Source organism: Peromyscus leucopus, chromosome 22, assembly GCF_004664715.2.
Source record: "Peromyscus leucopus breed LL Stock chromosome 22, UCI_PerLeu_2.1, whole genome shotgun sequence".
Classification (NCBI taxonomy): domain Eukaryota; kingdom Metazoa; phylum Chordata; class Mammalia; order Rodentia; family Cricetidae; genus Peromyscus; species Peromyscus leucopus.
This window is the reverse complement of record NC_051081.1, coordinates 43,715,402-43,738,868: the sequence shown is the minus strand read 5'-3', so window position 1 is coordinate 43,738,868 and position 23,467 is coordinate 43,715,402. Positions and strand designations below refer to the sequence as shown.

The 23,467-nt window shown below is 44.0% G+C and overlaps 2 protein-coding genes across 6 annotated transcripts in view; one reads left to right on the top strand and one right to left on the bottom strand.

Annotated features, from left to right (window-relative positions):
- Vsnl1 (visinin like 1) overlaps positions 1-12,496 on the top strand; it is a 113,049-nt gene extending 100,553 nt beyond the window's left edge. Inside the window, exon 4 of the mRNA XM_028867616.2 lies at positions 11,220-12,496. Coding sequence (XP_028723449.1) covers positions 11,220-11,417 — 198 coding nt within the window. The 3' untranslated portion in view covers positions 11,418-12,496. The remainder of the gene's footprint in view (positions 1-11,219) is intronic.
- A 5,471-nt stretch (positions 12,497-17,967) lies between these two features.
- Smc6 (structural maintenance of chromosomes 6) overlaps positions 17,968-23,467 on the bottom strand; it is a 61,315-nt gene continuing 55,815 nt past the window's right edge. For 4 of the 5 annotated variants that reach the window (XM_028867613.1, XM_028867614.2, XM_037198149.1 and 1 more), the window contains exons 25-27: positions 23,272-23,424; positions 20,828-20,925; positions 17,968-19,976 (exon numbers count right to left, since the gene is read on the bottom strand). In XM_028867613.1, the coding sequence (XP_028723446.1) occupies positions 19,862-19,976; positions 20,828-20,925; positions 23,272-23,424 (366 nt within the window). In that variant the 3' untranslated portion in view covers positions 17,968-19,861. Of the gene's footprint in view, positions 19,977-20,827; positions 20,926-23,271; positions 23,425-23,467 lie in introns of those variants that run through there. The other variant, XM_037198150.1, reaches the window with a different exon arrangement.

Here is a 23,467-nt window from a genome sequence, read left to right as displayed (position 1 = left end):
ATGATTCTAGATCCCACCAAATTGGCAATGAATACTAACCATCACTTTAGCTTGTCAGTACTCATAGGATGGGAGTTTTGGTTGGGTGGCCCAAGGGAGCAGGGGTCACTCAGGACTGGGTACTGTCACACAAGGGAGAAGGGAGAAGCCTCTGTGGTGTACTACCCCCACAAATCCCATCTTTGAAAAAGATTAACAGTACGAAGGCTAAAGTTTTGTTTACTAAAGAAGTGGCAGTCATTCGTCTTATAAGGTGACAGGGATGCGTGGCTTTCTGTGGCTTGGACAATGTGTGGTCTTGTTCAGGCACGGTTGACAGAATGTCTTGTACATGATCTGCCACAGCCATGGGTGTTCTATGGAACAGATCATGGTTGACTGGAGAGTATCAGGTCTGGCGATGAGATCCAGATGAGCCACATTATCACTAAGTTTCTTGGGATCACACCAGGCAGCTCCCTAGACACTGGAAGCATCTTCTCTTTCTCAGCCATGGGCTATTTCTCTTTCTCTTCCTTCCTAGCTATTCCTTCTTCCTTTGAACCCTGCAACTTTTCTTATCTTTTTGGTTGTGAGTCTAGCTTTTAACAGCTGAGCCACCGCTCCAACCTGACCCTGTGCAGTTTCACACAAGGTTTTGTGGATGGATTTCTCATCTGGTTGGGGCAGGGTGTGTGTGTGACTTTTTTCCCTCTCCTTTGCTACAATGAATGTCATATGATATTACCTACATGGTTCTGTTTTTGTTCAGAGTATCAAGGGTTGTTTTGAAAAGTGGATAAATTGCATGTGTGTAGCCAGAAGTTTTCTCTGGTCCCGCCCAGCCCCCATGATCCCATAGCTGCTTATAGAATAATCACTCAGAAGCTTATATTAATTATAACTGCTTGGCCATTAGCTCAGGCTTATTACTAACTAGCTCTTACACTTAAATGAACCCATAATTTTTTTTTTTTTTTTTTTTGGTTTTTTGAGACAGGGTTTCTCTGTGTAGCTTTGCGCCTTTCCTGGAATTCACTTGGTAGCCCAGGCTGGCCTCGAACTCACAGAGATCTGCCTGGCTCTGCCTCCCGAGTGCTGGGATTAAAGGCATGCACCACCACTGCCTGACGGACCCATAATTCTTAATCTATGTTTTGCCATGTGTTCCGTGGCTTACCAGTGTGCTGGCATGTTGTTGTTCCTTCATCAGCAGCTGGTATCTCCTCTCTCTCTCTCTCTCTCTCTCTCTCTCTCTCTCTCTCTCTCTCTCTCTTTGCCTTTCTTCTTCTTCTCTCTCTAGTTGGAATGTACCACCCAACCTTATTCTGCCTCACCATTGGCCAAACAGCTTTATTTATCAGTCAGTCAGAGCAACACATATTCACAGCATACAGAAAGACATCCCACAGCACGTGTGGATTAGTGGTCTCTCTAAGGTTTGTTTAGGATAGTTCAAGAGGGAGCTTTCTTTAGAGTTCTTTTTTCCTACAGCCCACTGGGCCCATTCTAAGGTCTCTATGAATGACCTCATGAATCCACTGAGGTCCTTCCCCTCAGGGTGGAGAGAATTTTCCCTGTGTAGGATGGGACTTTGTCTGTGCATTTAAGTGAACAAAGGCTTATGACCAATGTGAGCACAAGTAGAAAAGGGGGCTTTTCAGAAGACGGAGCCCGGAGGTATGAAAATGTTTAGAAGAGAACATGAAGAGCTGTCAGGAAAGCAGAGGATGATTGACAGGGCTGGGGAGTCCAAAGTGCTTGCCTCACAAGCATGAGGATCTGAGTTCCGTGCCCAGCATCCATGTCAAAACGCCAAGCATGCTGCTACCCAAGTATCCCAGTGCTACGCAGATGGAGATAGGAGGATGCCTGGGGCTTGCTGGCCAGCCAGCCTAGCCTAAGTGATGAGCACAGGGCCAACTAGAGACAGACTCCTGTCTCAACGGCGATGAATGAATGGTGTTCCTGAGGATGGCACCAAAAGTTTTCTTCAAAACACACATGTGCATGTGCACTTGTACACACACACACAAGCACATTAATAATAATAATAATAATAATAATAATAATAATAATAATAATAATAAATGACCAAATGAATCAAGGTTAAAAAAAGACTAGAAAGTGCAGAAACTTTCAAGGGAGAAGGAACATGCAGTACAGAAAAAAATATAGAAAAACCTATCGGTGTTCTTCAGCCAAAGACTGCCGAGAACATGGGCCCATTTTTGAGAACCGATGAGATCTGGAAAGCTAGAAGCTGTTAGTGAATTGGCCACAGGGTTGGATGGGAGATGCAGAGATTGCTAGCACAGAAGAGTCTTACAATAAGATTTGCTTTCCAAGAAAGAAGGAAATCGCCCTGTTCCCGGGCGTTCCAGGTACTCTGCAAGCTCTCTCTACTCCGGCTGGTTGGAATTAGGATGTTCTCCAGCCTTGTCAGCACGGTTGCTCAGGAACGTCTCCTTTAATTTCATTCTCTATGTGCATCCTAGCAGAGCCCTAAACAGATTTCTGGAGCTCTCTGCCTATCTCCTCCTCTTGGTCTTCTTTTCCATAATTCTGGCTAACTCTGCTCCCCACTCAGACTGCTGCATCCTCCAGTTGCTGGAAAGGGAAGAGGGCTGTGCTGCCTGAGGCCTCATCCCTCTGCTACCACCTGGAGAGACTCGTCTCTGGTCCTCCCATCCTAAGAGGCCCAGTCATGCATGGCCATTGTAAAGTCTGGAAACACCACCCAGTTCCTTGGTTTATGGTAGAATGCAAGTCGGTATACACTGTACATGGTAGCTGGGGGTGATTGACAGGGAAGGCTGCTGTAACACAATACTGTAGACTCCATGGCTTATGAACAACAGAAATGTAACCTTCCTAGGCTCAGCGGCCGAACATCTGAGATCAAGTCCCCGGCAGATTCTGTGTCTAGTGAGGGCTCATGTCCCGATCTGTTCAGAGTCTTCTTACTATGGTGCTCAAATGACGGAAGTGGAAAGTACCTGACTGGTCCTTTTTCCTAAGGACCTTGATCCCATTCATTAAGGTACTGCCCTTGTGACCCAGTTTCTTCCTGTCTTAGTTACATTTCTATTGCCAGGATGAGACACCATGACCAAGGCAACTTACAGAAGGAAGAATTTAACTTGTGGCTCGTGGTTCTGGAGCAACAGTTTCAGAAGGTTAGAGTCTGTAACCGCCATGGCAGAGAGCATGGCAGCAGCTAGGGATGATGTTACAGCAGTAGCTGAGAGTTGACATCTTGGTGGGAAAGCACCAGGCAGAGAGAGCAACTGGGAATGGTGTGGGCTTTCAAAACATCGAAGCCTGCCCCCAAGTGACAAACCTCCTCCAAGGAGGCCACACCACGTCATCCTTCCTAAACAGTTCCACCAACTAGGAACCAAATATTCAAACATGAGCCTATGGAAGGCCATTCTCATTCAAACCACCACATTCTACTCCCTGGCTCCCCCCATAGGCTTGTAGTCATATCATAATGCAAAATGCATTGAATCCAACTTCAAATGTCCTCATAGTCTATCACAGTCTCAGCACAGTCTAAAGCCCAAAGTCTAAGACTCAAGGCAGTCTGTGAAGTGTACTTCCAACATACAGTGGCACAGAATATAATTATTATTTTCCAAAAGAGAGGAAAAGGGGTATAACAAGGAAATACTAGACCAAAACAAGACACAAACCCAGCAGAACAAACTCCAAATCCTGTAGCTTCATGTCTGATTTCAAAGGGTTTATATGGCTCCACCCTTCCCAGCTTGCTTCCCGCAACATAATCCTTTCTCTCAGGGCCAGTTCCACTTTCTGTATGTGGCTCTCCCTGGCAGATGTGGGGCCATGCTCATTCAAACCGCCACACTTCCCAAAGGTCCCATCGACCTCTTAAAATTGTCATGTTGAGTGTGAAGATTCCCATGTGTGATTTTTGAGGAGACATTCATCCATAGGGGTAGGTTCAAAAGTCCAACCCCAGCCCTGCTTCAGTGTTCCTAGAATCATAAGAATAAACAATAGCCTCCAAGTACGTAGGAATGACCAAGACTGTGGAGCACCTCCATGCTTCCTGTCTTGTGGCACGTGCTCTTTAAATCCCACTGATTCCTCAGCCTTGCCTTTTGACTTCCAGTTTGTTGTCTCCCTAGGTGTTTTCTCCTGAAAAATTTTGGGCCTCAGACATCTCCACCTAACCAGTCGTATCCCCAAACCCATCACCATCTCTACGACTGTGCCGGATCTGGGTCCTTACCACCTTCACCGGTGTCTGCATTTTTATCTCTAGCCACTTTGCTCATAGCCAACGGACTGCTGCTCTTACAGTGTGTAATATTCCCATCATGACAATCCTGTCTTTCATCAGCTTCTCGAGAAGTTCAGTCCACCTGGAACCTTTCCAGAGAAGGTGTCATGTGCCTCTAGGCTCAGATCTGTAGATCTCTGCAGAGAATCCTACTGTTTACATTCCTGGCTTCAGTCTATCTAATCCTCTCTAACTCCTCACCTTTGCACATCAGTGGGCTGGGGGCATTCTCACTTAGGGTTCCCCACTCGAAGAAGCCACCATGGACAAAATTTCAGGACAAGCCAATATGAAACTAAGTTGGGTTTCTTTTTTTTATTAAGAAAATTTTCATTCATTTTACATACCAGAGATCCCCCTCTTTCCCCCTTCTGCCCCTCCAGCCTTCCCCTCCCAACCCACCCCCATTCCCCCCCACAAGAAGGCAAGGTCTCTCACAAGCCCTTCCCCCTGCCTCAAGGCTGCACAAGGTGTCCCATCATAGGTACTGGGCTCCAAAAAGCCCACTCATGCACCAGGGATGGATTCTGATCCTACCACCAGGGGTCCCCCCAAGCAGATCAAGCTACACAACTGTCTTGCCATGCAGAGGGCCTAGTCCAGTCCCATGCAGGTTCCACAGCCATTGATGCACAAAGTTGAGTTTCTTAAGTAAAGACAAAGAGGTAGTGCATACTTTAAATGTTGAGCATGGTTCTTGAAAGGGAGATGCACTTAGTATCTTAGTAATAGCTTTGTTTAGGATTGTGTGCTTTTTGAAGTTTTACTGCCTGGAGAGTGTAATTTATAAGCAGATTCAAGGATAGCAAAGTTTAAAATGCAGGTAAAACTTGAGAATTAAACAAGGGGACTGGAGAGGTTGTTCTGTTATTAAGAGCACTGGCTGCTCTTGCAGAGGACCTGGGTTCAATTCCCAGCACCCATATGGCAAAAACCAACTGCCTATTACTCCAGTCCCAGGGGATCTAATGCCCTCTTCTGGCATCCATGGGTACTAGGAACACATGTGGTACACAGACACACATGCATACACATAAAACAAGTAATTTTTTAAAAAAGCAAAAGAAAAGAAAAATATAAGCAAAAAAAAAAATACAGAAGTTAGTTTAGTAATTTCCCTTAACTTAAAGCTTTTCCTTTTAAAAATGAAGGTGCAGGGTAGTTTATGAAATTAATTGTTCAGGTTTAAAAATGAGAGAGGGGTGGTGACAAGGTTAAACTCAGGGGTCATGTACACTTTGGACTTGAGCATGGTTCACTAGTTGTTTTCATATTCATTTGCAGTCTCTCTCAGAAAAGGACGTGGGGTGGTGGCTGCCTATAATCCCCATATTCAGGGGACTGAGGCAGGAGGGTCATAAGTTCAAGGCCAGCCTGGGATGCAGGGGAGCTCAAGGCAAGCATAGAATACATTAGTCAGGCCCTGTCTCAAGAACAAAATAAAAAGGGCATATTCTAACTTTAGACAATATTCCCAGTGCTTTGCATTTTTATGTTGGTTTGGTTTGATTTTTGAGATGCTCTTTTTTTTTTTTTTCAATTATGTTGACATTTTAGACCTTCAGTATGCAAGAAATGCAACCCAGATCCCAAGGTTATCTGTTTCGTCTTCCTCCTGTGCCCCCTTAATTTTCTGCCTTTACATCCTATCTCAATTGCATTCCTTCTGCCTGGCATGTGTCTCAAGGCTGTGTACCCTGCCACACCCTCTCAAACTTAGGTCTAGCCCAACCGCACACTCTCACACTCAGGTCTAGTCTAACCACAGCCCCTCACACTCAGGTTTAGCCCAACCACACCTTCTCACACTCAGGTCTAGCCCAACCACACCCCCTCACACTCAGGTCTAGCCCAACCACACCCCCTCACACTCAGGTCTAGCCCAACCACACCCCTCACACTCAGGTCTAGCCCAACCACACCCCCTCACACTCAGGTTTAGCCCAACCACACCTTCTCACACTCAGGTCTAGCCCAACCACACCCCCTCACACTCAGGTCTAGCCCAACCACACCTTCTCACACTCAGGTCTAGCCCAACCACACACTCTCACACTCAGGTCTAGCCCAACCACACCCCCTCACACTCAGGTCTAGCCCAAATACACCCTCTCACACTCAGGTCTAGCCCAACCACATCCCCTCACACTCAGGTCTAGCCCAACCACACCCCCTCACACTCAGGTCTAGCCCAACCACACCCCCTCACACTCAGGTCTAGCCCAACCACACCCCCTCACACTCAGGTCTAGCCCAACCACACCCCCTCACACTCAGGTCTAGCCCAACCACACACTCTCACACTCAGGTCTAGTCTAACCACAGCCCCTAACACTCAGGTCTAGCCCAACCACACCCCCTCACACTCAGGTCTAGCCCAACCACACCCCCTCACACTCAGGTCTAGCCCAACCACACCCCCTCACACTCAGGTCTAGCCCAACCACACCCCCTCACACTCAGGTCTAGCCCAACCACACCCCCTCACACTCAGGTCTAGCCCAACCACACCTTCTCACACTCAGGTCTAGCCCAACCACACACTCTCACACTCAGGTCTAGCCCAACCACACCCCCTCACACTCAGGTCTAGCCCAACCACACCCCCTCACACTCAGGTCTAGCCCAACCACACCCCCTCACACTCAGGTCTAGCCCAACCACACCCCCTCACACTCAGGTCTAGCCCAACCACACCCCCTCACACTCAGGTTTAGCCCAAATACACCCCCTCACACTCAGGTCTAGCCCAACCACACCCCTCACACTCAGGTCTAGCCCAACCACACCTTCTCACACTCAGGTCTAGCCCAACCACACACTCTCACACTCAGGTCTAGCCCAACCACACCCCCTCACACTCAGGTCTAGCCCAAATACACCCTCTCACACTCAGGTCTAGCCCAACCACACCCCCTCACACTCAGGTCTAGCCCAACCACACCCCCTCACACTCAGGTCTAGCCCAACCACACCCCCTCACACTCAGGTCTAGCCCAACCACACCCCCTCACACTCAGGTCTAGCCCAACCACACTCCCTCACACTCAGGTCTAGCCCAACCACACCTTCTCACACTCAGGTCTAGCCCAACCACACACTCTCACACTCAGGTCTAGCCCAACCACACCCCCTCACACTCAGGTCTAGCCCAACCACACCCCCTCACACTCAGGTCTAGCCCAACCACACCCCCTCACACTCAGGTCTAGCCCAACCACACCCCCTCACACTCAGGTCTAGCCCAACCACACCTTCTCACACTCAGGTCTAGCCCAACCACACCCCCTCACACTCAGGTCTAGCCCAACCACACCTTCTCACACTCAGGTCTAGCCCAACCACACACTCTCACACTCAGGTCTAGCCCAACCACACCCCCTCACACTCAGGTCTAGCCCAACCACACCCCCTCACACTCAGGTCTAGCCCAACCACACCCCCTCACACTCAGGTCTAGCCCAACCACACCCCCTCACACTCAGGTCTAGATTGTCTCACCTTGGTCGGGTTGATCTCTTGCTCTACTTCTCCTGACTTCCCACCTTGCTCTGAACTCAGGTAGCCCGCAGCGGACTAGTCAGTAAGGGCTAAAGTCTTAGTTTGGGTCAATATTGCCATGAGGAGATACCGTTACCAAGGCAACTTCTAGAAGAAGCATTTAATCGAGGGCTTGATTACAGTTTCCAAGGGTGAATCCATGAGCATCAAGGCTGGAAGCAAGGCAGTCAGCAGGTAGGCATGGTGCTGAAGCAGGAGCTGGGAGCTTACATTTGATCCACAGACAAGGCAGGGGGGCTGATTTGAAACCTCAAAGCCTGTCCCCAGTGACACACCTCTTTCAGCATGGTCACACATCCTAATCCTTCCCAAACAGTCCCACCACAGGGGACCAAACATTCAAATACATGAGCCTATGGGGGCCATTCTCATTCAGACTGCCAACTTCCCTGCAAAGTAGCAGCAGGGAGGCTGATAGGGAAAGGACAGGGCAAGTGAATGAGATGGGTGCAATAATGATGAGGGAGGGATCTGCAGGAGGAAAGAGGAAGGTGCAGAGGGCCTCAAAAGCCCATTAAGGAGCAGCCTTAGAACGACAGGGATGTGACTGACAGGTCCACACAGGGAGACAGACTTATATATTTCTTCCTGGTAGAACACACTTTGTCCACATAGAGGTTCATGGGCACTTGCTGATGTATGCTGGGAATGCTCGTTGGACACATGATGTACAGGGATCCTGCAGGTTATCCTGTGGCATGTTAGGATTTAATCTGAGGTTTGGCATACCCTCTCTGATCTGTACTGACACAGAGTGTAGGACTTAATTGGAACTTTCCTTTCTTGGGTGTCGTATTCTCAGATACCATTAGTGAGCCCTGCCATATCGGACTTCCTGCTGAGGTCCCCAGATACGTCTCTTGTGTTTATATTTTTTTGTTATAACCCTGACTCTATTAAAATGACACTTGTCTTTCTGGCTGCTTCATGTCTTTTGCCTGATGAGAAACATCTTGATTTCATCTTTTAAAGAACAGAGGGACGTTGCAGCTACAAGCGTGAATGGTCCTTTTGTCTCTTTTTAAACTTGCAGGCACAAAGAACAGACTCTGTCTTTCCTTTGAGCACACTCAGGCTACTGGGCTAACCTGGACCTGGTCTGCAAATGTAATGGAACTTAGGTAGCTTTTCAAGGCCTAGAATCCTCAGCTTTGTCTGTTTGGTTTTCATCAAGATCAGTACAATCTAGCTGCAAAACTGAACACGACAAAAGATTTTTATCTCAATGAACATTTTAACTTGATAAGTTAAAATAAAAACACACTCTCTAGTGGGTTACCCTCCCCGATAGGCATGTATAAAAAAAATCTGCATTGAGTTGCAATTTGCAGGCTGTAAATTCACCTGTTGAAACTATATAATATGATGAAATATATAATAAAAATATAATGAAACTATATAATGTGGGATGGCGAGGGTGAATTTTACAGACGAATATAGCACTCACTATAATGCAATTCTGAAGCATTTTTATCCCTTAATAAGATCCCGCCTACCCCTGTTGCTCCTGTCAACTGAGACTCAGACAACTGCCACCCTTTGTCTCCCACCCTTTGTCTCTATGGGTGTGACATTGCCCATACAGGGAATCGCGTGCATCTGGCAGTGGTGGCCCACGTTTCTGCTTCCTGAGGTTGACCCAGCTCAAACGTTTTGCGGTAGCCTCTTCCTTTCCATTGCCAGCCTGATGTCCCACTGCCCAGATCTGTCACCCTGCTTTACTAATTTGAGAGCAACAAGGGTTGTTCCCCCTTGGAGGCTATACATGTTCATACACACATTCTTGTGAAAAGTGTTCACAGCAATGAGCGTTTGCCATTCTCAGGTCCTATTCACAAGAGAAGACTGCATCTACCCAGGAAACACGTGTTGAGAATTAACTGTGGATAATTAGCTGACCTGGGAGACTCTTCTCACTCTGCTCTTCTGTTCATGTTAATCTACAGGTCTTTCTGAACTAACTTCTTTGCAAGCTCAGTTGTTTTTGTTGTTGTTGTTGTTTGTTTGTTTTTTCAAGATATGGTTTCTCTGTGTAGTTTTGGTGCCTGCCCTGGATCTTGCTCTGTAGCCCAGGCTAGCCTCGAACTCACAGAGATCCTCCTGGCTCTGCCTCCCGAGTGCTGGGGTTGAAGGTGTGCACCAGCACCGCCCCAACCTCAAGCTCAGTTTTAATGCTCTCCCTGTCTTAACACATTGTGAGTCCCTTGTCAATTGGGATCATTTCATTTTTTTTCTCAATTCCCAAACCTAGTGTGTATTGACTGTCATCCCCACTCAAAACTCAGAATATCTGAAATGAGATACATCCTTTTCTTTCCTGATCCTCTCCCTAACCCATGGCCCTTCATCTTACCACTGACCTGTGCACTTCCTCCGCTCTGAAGCCTGATAATCACCCCCAAATCTCCATCGAGTTGGCCTCGAGATTGACACATATCTGCTTATACTATTCTCATTGGAAAACCATTTAAGAATTCCACTGGAGTAAATTTAAATCTCTTATCCCTTCTAAAAGAGAATTTCATGGTCTGCCTTTTGCATCCCTCTCTAGAGTTTCCTTCTTCACCAGCACCCTTCTTGGCTCTTCCTCCTCTGCCTTCTCACTCCATGTCCCTAACCCCGGCAAGTTAAAGGGATTTATTTCATTCAACTAATATGTGTTGAAGCCTCATTATGTGACAAACAGTGTGCCAAGTCCTGAAGAAGTGAGAAAAACATGGCATTTCTAGATTGATGGAATGTACCCTCGGGTGAGGAAGACAAAGCGATGTTGGTAATTGTCTTAATTAGGGTTTCTATGGCTGTGATAAAACGCCATGACCAAAATCAGCTTGGGGAGGAAAGGGTTTATTTCATCTTACACATCCAGGTAATAGGAAAGTTGGAGCAGAAACATGGGGATAGAAACCGACCAGAAGCCACAGAGGAATGCTGTTTCCTGCCTTGTTCCTCATGGCTTACTCATCCTGCTTTCTTATACCGCCCGGGAACCACCTGCCCAGGGTTGACACTGACCCCTGTGTGCTAGGTCCATCTCATCAATCATTAATCAAGAAAACGACATACAGGTAATCTGATGGCGGTATTTCCTCTAACGATGTTCCTCTTTTCAAGCCACTGTAGCTTATGTCAAGTTGACAGGAAAGTAGCTAGCACAATAATAAAGTGTGTATTATATTCCAGGGAAAGAGGTTCAGGTTGCCATGGGAACATAAAGCATGGGACGTGAACCTCTTATGCAAAAGGGAAACTAAGTTTGGAGGGATAAACAGGATCTAATTAGAGGAAGGGAGACAGGCAGAGGGAGCCCTCTGGCTTCCTGGTTTCCTGTCATGTCGTCATCTACCATGTCCTTTTCCCCCCCAAGGCTATCTACAAGATGGTGGGCACTGTGATCATGATGAAAATGAACGAGGATGGCCTCACGCCTGAACAGCGGGTGGACAAGATTTTCAGCAAGATGGATAAGAACAAAGATGACCAGATCACATTGGATGAATTCAAAGAGGCTGCAAAGAGCGACCCTTCCATTGTATTACTCCTGCAGTGCGACATTCAGAAGTGAGCTGGCGTCGATGCTATGGACTGCACAGAAGTCTTGATGTTCCATTCAGTCTGCAGCTATTCACACACACACACACACACACACACACACACACACACAATTGCTTGGACTACCTATAAATGGACTTGCTTCTTGTGTTTGAAACACTTGTGTGCATGAGAATGTCATTTGCTAATGAATTTTAAAAGCATATATTATAAAACAAAAACCGACAACCTGCCACAATGTGATTCGTGTAACATCATTTCATTAAAATACATCTTCCTCCAAAGCCTGGGCAGAAGCGTGCCGCCAAGTGTTCTATGGTTTCCTGTACACGTTTTGCTAATGCTTGTGTCTCCTTGATTATATAATGTTAGTAGCACTGAGACCCATCCCCCCCCCTCCGCCATGGTAATGTAACTTAATTATGGGCTGTGTCATCATTCTCCTGTAAAATAGTACTGGACAGACACACAGGAGGGGCCCTTGGCTCCCTGTCTGGCCCACAACACAGCTTGTATTATCAGTGAATATAAATGTACTACATTTGCATGCCTTTTGGGTTTGCCTTAATTCTTACCTCATTTGTACCCTCTCAACCTGGAAAGAGCTCTTTTGGATGAATGCAGTATAACACTTAAAAAATCCTGCTAAATGATAAATTCATTAAGTATATCTATCTATATATCTATAGACACAAAGGTATTATTTATTGAAAGTTAAAAACATAATGATGGGAATGTACTGATTTCTGCTTGACGTTTCAAAGGCTTCCAGAAGGTGGCAATAGATGTCCCAAATAAATTTATAATGTTTGATTTATTTCCCTAATTCTTAATTTATCATTTTCAGCTTGATGTTCGTAATAGTCAGGGTCAGCTAGCAATGGCTTACTCAGTCTCCCCTTAAGCATACGTCTTTGGAATTTGAAGAATGAATGAAAGGGGACTGAGTCATTTTCCAACTTCTCATCCAGCCCCTCCCCCCCCAAAGAGGACTATTAATATGGCATGTAATATTTAAAGAAAACAGAAAATTTGTTCATTCTGGAAAAAAAAAATGTTCACTATATTACAATAAACTTTATCTCAGTGTGACTTTGGTGCCGAGAACATATTATGTGCAACTCCGGAGGCACATTTAGTGGGCGACCGGGGAGAGGTTCCAAGGTTAGTCAGAAGTAGAAAGCGTGCTACTTTTTAGTTTTCATGATGGAACACAACTGATCCTTCTGACCCTGGGGAGAAGAAATCTCATCTCCAACTCTAAATCAGGTTGGCATTTTCAGACCATGCCTGGAGTTGGGTTTCTTCACACAGTGCCGTCCCCTTGTGTTTCCTGGGAAGGGAATCTCCAGACTGGCACTGCACAGTAGCGACCAAGCCTTTCAGGGACAGCCCTTGTGACCAGAAAACAAAACAAACCCCACACACTTTGTTTTAATTGAATTTTATTTTAACTTCTGGAGAACCAGCCCCTGCTTTTATCAGACACTGCAACCCTCTTTCCTTGACTCAAAGTGCTTTTTATCAAGTGCCTCTTTTCTCCCGACCCCTTTGCCTTTGCCTTAGGACCACTGAACAGCACTAGAGTCCAGGATATAATGAGTCCATCCGTCTCCTTCATTTCCCAGGTAATTGTGACCAAGCAATGCTTACTATTTACTCAGGGCACCGGGGGACCTAAATTCTGCTCCAAGAAAGGACACGTCCGTGAGTGAAGAGAAGCCCTTGCACCCTTATGCATGGGTGCACAACCCCTGTGCATGGTGAGGGTGAGGGAGCATGGGCAGGGAGGTCTGTGGGATTCTGCACCTCCCACTACTCTTTCCCCTCACTTAGTGAGGGTAGCATGGGTAAACTGGGGGTGCCCCCTAGTTACACTATGCTCTGGCCAACCATTCACAGCAAACCTTTGCTGTCGAACTGCCTGTGATGCACCCAACACCATTCTCATGTACGCGTGTGTGGAGACAGCCCATACACGCTCATGAATGCTCAACCCCAAGGTACTGAATCACAACCCAGCAAGAGAAGAGCAAGGGAGAGGGGTGGCATATGGTGGTGGCTCTTTCCACGAGGGTGGTGAGGTGACATTTGAATTAAGGCCATCCAGAAGGACCACAGTGGAGGGAAATGAGGGACAGATATCAGTAACTTATGGAAATTAAATTCTTCAGCGGGCTCACTAGTTTTTGTTTTGTTTGTTTGTTTTATGTAAGTAAAATGTAGAAGCTGAGTGAACAAATACAAATCCTATTTGCCTGTTTAGTCCTCATTGTTATGATTGATTAGTGTAGACGGACTAGCACAGGTGACCCTGAAGAAAAGGCATGTGCTCATTGGGTTAGCATTTCTATTCCTGGTCATATTTTCCTCCCTGCCAAACAACAACAAAAATACACTCATAGAAGGACCTATGAGGACATGTCCCAGGACACCCTAGATGGCTGTTTGTGGCATAGGTAGTGGAGTCAATGTACTAGCTTATCATTAGAGGATCAGGTAAGTAGAATATGGACGATGCCTCAGGTTGGCATCCTATACACCTGCCGGAGAGGAGACTGGGTATGCACAGCATGGACAAACGTCTCAAATGCTGAGTGGGAGAAAAAGAACAAAACCCGCTACACAGTATAGTATATATACAAATGGAAGGCAAGCCACACAATGACTAGAGTTACATTAGGTGAACAGTGGGTGGTAGTGGAGGTGGTTTCATTACTACTACTCCATAATAAGCCCTGAATCTAGTAACTTGAAACAGAAGCATACTATCACCTCATGTGTTGACTGTTGAACTGGCTTGGGGTCTATGGTACGCTTGCACTTATTTAATGGCTGGGGAGGAAATGGGCCCTGGGGACAGGGATGGCTGAACCTAAAGAATTCTCTTCCCAGGCTGGTCTGTGCTTCTTTACACTATGGGAGCCTGGCAGCAGCTCATACTACTGGCACAATGATCTCAGCTCCAGCACAAAACACGTCTTTTCTGTGTCACCTCCACTGGAGTTACTGGTTCCAAGAGAGCCACAAGCTCTCTCCTGTTAGGTGAAGCAAAGTTCTTGAAGAACACACATCACAAGGGATTTCATCATCTTTAGAATACAACATGCCAGTCTAACCTGTGGCCATAGTTCACATCCCAGATACTGTGTGAAACGTGCTTCCCAAGATTCTGTAAGAGCTTCATGTCATAATGACTTTGGGTTCAGGCTTGAGGCCAGGTATCTCATGACCTAACGGCTCTTTAGGTACAACACTGAGTACCATCTTAGTTATGATTTTATTGCTGTGAAGAGACACCATGACTATGGCAACTTTTACAAAGGAAAACATTTAATTGGAGTGGCTTACAGTTCAGAGGTTTAGTTCATTATCATGGTGGGGGCAAGGCAGCTGGAAGTATGGTATCATGCAGGTAGACATGGTGCTGGAGAAGGAGCTGAGAATTCTACATCTTGATCCAAAGGCAACAGAAAGTGAACTGAAATACCGGGCTTGATCATATATGAAACCTCAAAGCCCACCTCCACAGTGACACACTTCCTCCAACAAGGCCACACCTATTCCAATAAAGCCACACCTTTCAATATTGCCATTCCCTATGAACTTATGGGGCCAGTTACATTCCAACTACAAGTACCATTGTTTTTTTTGGTTTTTTTTTTTTTTTTTCTCCCTGAGACTGGATCTCTATATGTAGCTCTGGCTATTCTGGAAATCACTCTGTAGACCAGACTGGCCTCGAACTCAGAGATCTACCTGCCTCTGCTTCTCAAGTGCTAGGATTAAGTCCCTTGTACCAATGGGATAATTATCTCCCCTCACACACAATGTAAAATGGTGATCTAGGCTTAGAATCATTGCAATAAACACATAGACTGAAGAAGGAAGAGCACACAGCTGTTCTAATCAAGGGTAACTCTAAAGTGCAGCTAGGTGTATCTTGTAAGCTTCTTGATGGGGCTCCAGCCTATTGTCTACATGTGAAATCTTAGAACTACCAAGACTTTAAGTAGATACAATTCTTTTCAAAACCCTTTTATATTGTTTTTCTGTGTATGATATATCTATATATATCTCTATATCTCTATCTCTTTATCTATCATATATAGATAGATATAGATATATATATATATACTCTGTGTGTGCCCACATAGGCCAGGTGTTGAGTCCCCTGGAACTGGAGTTACAGGCAGTTGTGAGCTGTTATGAGGGAGCCAGGAATTGAACTCAGGTCCTCTTAACTATGGAGCCACCTCTCCTGCCCCACTGTGTTTACTAACAACTTACAAACTCCATTGTCTTGGAAGAGGTTCACTCTGACACTGGTATGGGATGAAACCTTAACAGTATTAAAAGTCCTACCATTTAAGGGTAAAGATCCAGGGAACAGTTAGAAGAAAGCTTTTATTTGGGAGAAGGGGTGGTCAAGACAGGGTTTCTTTGTGTAGCTCTGGCTGTCCTGGAACTAACTCTGGTGTCAAACTCACAGAGATCCTAAAGGCATGCACCATCACTGCCCGGACAGAAGGAAACATTTTGTAGGCCAAAGTCTTAACACCCACCTTCAATCTTCCTGACGCTGATGCCCTAACAAGAGGATTGAATTGTCTGACCTTGTGTTTTTTTCTTTTCCAAGTTGAAAGCAAGGTGCCATTTGATTAATAGCTAACTTTCAGTACAGGGCTTAGGCCTTTGGGGGCCCTGAGGCCAGTTTTTGTTCCTTTTGAGGCCTGACAATGAGGGATTCGTTTTTTTTTTTTTTTTTTTTTTTTTTAACACTGAAGCCTTTTTCTGAATTTGAAAAGCAGTCAGCATCAGGCATATAGGAAGGAGATGCGAGCTTGCTTCCTTAGGTGTGGTTGGCTAGTCCTTGTTACTCTCCCATTTTATTACAGGCACCAGGGTGTGGCCTGAAGGTACTTTTCATACTTCAATTCTTGTTTATTGTGTGCCATCTCTTGTTCCCCAGGTTACCCTGCATCGTTTTAGTTCAATTCCCACTAGATGGATCCTAATCTCGGTACTTCTGACTCAGTGTTCCTCACCAAAGGTATCTGTAAAGACTAGGTGGGTTTCTGCTGCTTTCCCAAGGCCATTTAGATTTGTGACATTCCATACCCGGTACTATATGGATTAACTTTAGTTCTACTTTGTAACATTCACCTTCAAGCATGAAGATCTGTCCCTTTAGCTATAAACCACCACTACAAACTCCAATGTCCCTTCATTCCACAACTCATTTGGCTTATTCTGGCTTGGAATCTCTCCTACTGTTGGGAGACACAGGAGGCTTTGAACAGCTGTAGGGGAAAAGCACCATACCTCTTCCAGCAGTCCAGAGGCCTCTCACACAAGCAATCCCAGCTTCCTCCCCTAGCAACCTTGAGGAAGAAAGTAGCTCGCTCCTGTTGAGCATTGGGGATCCATTTAGGAGCCCTTGAGCCTTTAGAGATCAAGGCACGAGTTTCACCTCTTCTCATTGTCTGTTCAGATCTAGCCTGGGAAACGACAGGATTCTACCAGATTCCATTTGTTGCGGGTTACACTCTATCAAGAGCAAGGAGTTTCCACAAAGCAAGGTCCTGGAACATGGGAAGGATTTACTGTGGTGGCCATCTGTGGAAGGTAGAATCTGCTACAGGGGGTGAAGGGGAAATGGAGCAGTGTACAAATAATAGTGAAAGCAAGCCCAGCAGCTGAGATGTGGACTTAGCCCTCTGCAATTGAGTCCCACTAAGGTGGTCACATCTCATCAACCAGGATCCTCACTGACTTCCTTCACATCACAACGGTTACTTCAGAAAGGGCCAAATTGGCAGCTTCAAGGATACAACTCCCATCCCCCAACCCCTAACTTCCTCCCAGTAGGCTCCACCTCCTGATGTTCCACCACTAGCCAGCAGCACCACAGGCTGGAAACCAAGTATTTAAGACATGGGACTTCAGGGAACACTGCGGCAAAAGCTGTGGAAATGCATTAACAAGTTATGAATATGACTGGAACACTGCCTCGGGGCATTATAAACATTTAATCTTTATTTCTACATCTAATGTGTATCCAAAAAAAAAAAATTTGTTGGGGGTAGACACGGTCTTGCTTCGTAGCTATTCTTGGAACTCATGATCCTTAACTCCCAGGCATTTTGGGACATTTCCTTTTCCTCACAGCACTTCCTGGTACAATACATGTGCCAGTACCCAATTTCTTACACAGAATTGAAGCAGTTGTCTCCATATACAAATACTCTGAACATCATAAAGTCAGTCCTCCCATACATGAAAAGGGAATGGGTGAAATGAAAACTTGGAAAATATTTAAAATAAGCTGCTTATTAATTTTAATAACCATACTCATACTTTGGCTAAAACTCACTTGTTTTGTGAATGATTCTGACATTTCCTGAGGAAGAACACGAGTGTGTAATCCAAAGCTGTCTTAGGACTTCTAGAGACTTTCGATCTACCAGAATGACATGTATAAAGAAATCACTATTTATGAAGAGGTCCAAGTTAGCCAATTATTCTTTGTTCAGTTCACAAAAACATGACTTTAATACATATAAATTTTAAGTTTTATTTTTGGAAATTACACATACTTTAAAAGAACAATAGCTTCTTAAATTTTCCAATGGGTGTTATTACTACTTAGAACACTGGATGTCTTCACTTATGATTGAAACTAAAACTTTTGCACTGTCTTCAGCAGGGGATGCTCAGGATCTGAGGGCTGCATATCCCATAATGCACTGCCTTCAGCAGATGCTCAGGATCCGAGGGCTGTATTTCTAATAATGCACGGTCTTCAGCAAGATGGTCAGGATCTGAGGGTTGCATTTTTCATTCTGTAGAAGCACATTTAAAACTACCACAAAAACTCAAAACACTGAAACTCTTTAGCTAATTAAAATTAACATACTGATAAATTCCACTTCGGTTTTTATTTTAAAAAAAAAAGGTATGTTAAAATAGTTCTGATACAAATGAGTTATACTGCTTATGGTTGGTGAGGAAAGTTCAGAACACGCAGCAGCTTCCTTTCTATATTCTTAGACTAGAAATGTTTTTGGATTTTTGGCAACTATTCTAAGAATACATTCTCTTCCCCACCAAAACAAAACTCAGTTTTTCTCAATAACTATAGAAGTATGCTTGCTTTTAAAAATAATACTTTTCTCAAAATACTTCCTTTTCAAGTTCATAAATATGTATTCTAATTCTTATTGCTGGTAATATAGGGACTGCTTCTTGCTGCTATTCAATACCTGTTTAAAGGTTAGCCCTAACCTTAGTAGCTAACAGAACACAGGCACTAATACGCTCATGTTTCTTTAAAAAAAAGTCATAAATACCAATTTTTACAGTAAACTGATCACTGTAGAAACACTCTGTCTCTAAAATCAGGATGTGTTTCATGTCATCTCACCATCAAGTGTAGACTTTGACTCACATAACCACTAGCTACTCTGACAATAGGCACTCACCTCCCAGTCCTTCTAATCCTGCTCTATTATTAAGTCATATTCTCAGCCCTCAATTTCACTTTCATTTTAAGACAGGTTAAGCTGCCCAGGTTGGCCTTGAACTCACTCTATAACCCAGGCAAACCTAGAACTTGTGATCCTCTTGTATCTGCTTCCCTAGTGGCTGCACCAGCAAAAACTGAGGGCTTTTACACTAGGCCACCATGCTCTAGCACACAGTCCTGGCACATTCTTCCTTGGGGAGAGGGCAGTTAAAGGACAAAGGAGAAAGCATCATGGGGTTGGCAGTGCTTCAGTGCTGCATAAAGTATCTAATAAAAACCATCTTAAAATTGATGAAATGCAGTGATTTCAGAATTGTATCCCAAATCTATAGTTGTACCCTAGGGTTAAAAATCAATGGCAAGCACAGGTTTTGCCCAGTATATCAAGTCTTAAGTAGGTCTCTAATACTTAAACATCAGTATGTCCCGTGTAACTAGTCTTGTCCACTGCATTCCCCCATTCCACACCAAGAAATCCTTCTTTCCACAGACATTTGTTAATTTTTAAAATTAGACTGTAACAACCTGGAAAAGCAAAACTAAACATCGGGTGCTCAAACTTTTATTTTAATTCTTACAAAATACTATAGAAATGAACCCAAACTGAACAGATATGTACATGTGCATATGTACAAAATTTTACTCCTGAAAAAATTTATAAAAGTAGATGATAAAAACAAACAAAATACAGAAACTCCAAAGCAAACCAACTTAAAAGATTTAAAACCAGTATTATGAAATTGGTTTTCACAAAGAAAGCAGTAGTAATTTTAACTGTTGGCAGCGGCTGGTTTTCTAGGCTGCACACAATCGATGGGTCAGATTAAAGGAGCCTCTTCTATTCCAGAATCTCTCTAGTCTCATTCTATTCCATCCGACAGTCCAGATCCCCTCACAACCTTTCAGCATGAGGGCAAGGCACTAAGTTGTCAGCTTGTATTGTCATCTTCCTCTTGAGTCACAGGTCGGAAAGGCAATGTGGTTTGCCCTCTTTCAGGATCAGACATTCGAAGAATTCTAATCAGTTTACTTGAAGGAAGTGAGCTAAAGGAAGCAAAATTTCCAATGAAGTTTTTATTCATTAAATACTTGCACCCACCCTAGGTTCAATCCCCAACAATATGAGCAATCAATGAATAAAAAACTTCCCACTAGATACCAGTATTTTCAATTTGGATGAACAGAAAATAAAAAAATTTATGTTAGCTATTTTACACTCTTGTTCTTTTCTAGAGTTGCCTGGATATTCCAAATCAAACTGCCCCACAATCATGGGACTATTTAGAACAGATGATCAAGAAAACCACAAAGGAGCAAATTCAAAACATAAGCAGTCAAAATTACCTTTGAGTCCATTCATTTCTTAAAGGGGTAGGGGTAGGGCATGAATAAAAGTATGCATCTAGGAAAGCAGATGACATCTTAAGTCTGCCTAGCAAGCAAAGGGATTAATGTCCCCTCACCCTGGTCATTTCTGCATTTAAAACCATGCCAGCTCCATCCTGCTTTCACTCAGGGCTGCTTTGGCGGCCTGGGATTTTTTTGTGTGTGTATGTGTGAGGTTCCATATAGATTTCTCTCCCCTTTGTCAGATGGTACAGGTATTTAGAAAAGAAGGATGCTTTGAGAGGATTGAGTCTCAGACACACTGAGCTCAGAATGCTGGCTGTTTGCTGGGTAACATACTGGATATCAGGGCACACAGGTCTAGACCTACAGAATGAGATACCTCCATCTGGTAGGTGTGACTTTGGAGCCTTGTATATATAGGAGGGATGCAAGTTATGTACGTCACTTCTACATGTGATCAGAAAAACATACACACACACACACACACACACACACACACACACACACACGTGTATGTGTGTTCACAGAAAGTTTTAAGAAGTTACCTCATGCTTTGAGGGGTAAGCAAGATAAATTGTCTAAAACGCTGGGAGTCTGCCATCTTAAGTATCATATCCATCGCAATTCTCCTATTAACCATATCCTGAAGAAGAAACGATAAAAAGTTAGGATTGGTTTTGCATTAGCTATTTCTATAAAAGCAGCATTCTTTTGGCTGAAACAAACTTCTAGAGTTTGATCTATTACTTTATGTACAATGCCAAGTTCATCTATGGAAAAATAGTATCAGAAACTCTAAGGGGAAAGTAACTGAATAGATATATTATGGCCTCCTCTCTCAACACAAGTAAACACAACTAAAGTAGTAAGAAAATATACCAGTAACACAACTATTACAGAATGAATTTATAAGAACAGCAGTAGTTAATTACCCAAGGTAAAGATAAAACACGTTTACTTTCAAATTTATCAAGTTTTATCAAGAATTTAAAAAGTATGGCCCTCACAAGGCATCATTAAAGTCATCATCATCGGAAGATAAGCAGACTTGAATACACAATTCATGAAAACACTAGATGAGGCAGTGTGCTTGGGAAATTATAAACAGCTTAATACAGCTAAAATTGTAAAATGGCAGAGACTACACCATTAAGGGTCTCAATGTTACCTTACAAAATTAAATACTTTAGATATATCCACCTAGGGGCTTTAAAAAGGTGACCACAATCTGATCAATTTTTACAAATCAATTCCCCTAAAATGTGGAGAATGGGCTGCCGAAGCAGCAAGATATAGTCTGAAAGCCTAGCAAGTGATTATCACAGCAGCTGGAGGTAAAGGACAAGAGGTAGCAGAGCCACATGAGGAAGGAGAAAAGGGTAGAACCTTCAAAAGAGGAGCAAACAAGGCCCAGCAGCATGTAAGTAAAAGGGAACAGTTCATCAGATTACATGGGTTTTGAAGCTAGGTGACGAGGGTAGTGATGAAAATTTGTCATGAATAAGGCAAAAAATGGGAGAAAAGAAAGATGCTTTGAGAGAAAGACCCACTCCAGTCTCAGACACACTGAGCTCGGAATGCTGGCAGTTTACTGGATGGTGGGAAGGGCAGCAGGCACACAAGTCTAGACTGCAAATGAGATATCAGGATGGGGAACATCCATCAGGTAGGTCTATAAGCAGAGAGTGGCTTTGGGGCCTGTGTTACATCACATCTACACACGTGACAAGAAAAATAGCAAAACTGTAAAAAGCAAACAAAAAACTTCAAACACTCAACAACATTAAAATTGGGAGGCAGAAAGACTAAAAAGAAGACACAGAAAATACAAATCCAGAAAGAGTGTAGACCTGTAAGAAAACACATCCCAATGGAGGGAAGAGAGGTGCCAAGTACTCCAAGGAAGACCAAGCTCACAGGTGACATCTGATAAACGGATGCTCCTGGAAAGTCTGAACCCAGACTACAATGCATGAGTAGGAAGGATGTCTGTTAGACACAGAATCTCAGCTGAGCCTCAATAGTAGCCCAATGAAGTAGCAAACTACAGAACTAAATCAGCCTATATACTTTAAGGATGTGCTGACTTCAGAATGGAAACCAGGATATGTATTATGTTAGGGACAAGGTTTTGCTTTTGTTTCTATAGGAGAAGAAAAGCTATGGATACCATCAAAATTGATAAAGGTTCGATTTGAAGAGAGACCTCTCAATTAGAAGAGGTGATAGTTCATCAACCAACATGATCAGATAAATTAACTTATATAACTAACAAATGCTTTTCATTTAATCAGATATAACTTGCCAAGTGCTGTGGGATGTTGTTCTGTATGTTGTGAATATGTGTTGCTCTGATTGGTTGATAAATAAAACGCAGATTGGCCAGTAGCCAGGCAGAAGTATAGGTGGGATAAGCCTGTGTGTTTACTTGGGGGACACGAGTGGGAGAGATTTGTCATGACTGCAGGCCAGCTGGGACACAGGAAAACTTCCAGCTACATCTATTACATGGAGAACTGAGTGGGACCCTTGGGGATAAATCTAAGCCATTTGAAAAACTGTAGCAGACCTAGGTTTCAAAACCTTTATTTTTTTTTTTTTAAACCTTTAAGGTCAAATGCTCTTGTATCTTTGTTACCTTTTTTGCCCTCATGTTATTCTTTTGAAAAGCTTGGCCAAAACCAAAGGAGCCATTCTACAAAAGCCCTGTGTTAAGAAGCAAAAGCTTTATGCTGTCTTTAGGTTGACGGAAATAAGCTAGGGAAAAGGTTGAATGAGAGAGAGGTAAGAGAAAGGCTTGAGTGTGGCAGGGTCTCTAGAGAACCACACAGTAGCCATGGAGAGAACTCAACTATAGGGTCTTCCCAACCACTAACATCACAAACTAATGTGGCAAGGCATACCTTCACTACTGTGGAGAAACAAAAGACTCTTCCTTTCAAAACATTCAAACCAAATAAAAATTAGAGAACTTAAAATTCAACAATACCATGTAGACATCAAACTCATCCAGGCATCTGAAAGGTGATTCGGCAATGGACCACAGGGAAAGAATGAAGCACACTGTGGAGAAAGACCGTTCACCGCCGGACAAAGCACGCATGTCATTGAAGGAAGCTTTATTTCCCTCTCCAGGCTGAACCTTTAAGGGTGATCACAAGGAAAAGGTTTATAGTTTAAAAAAA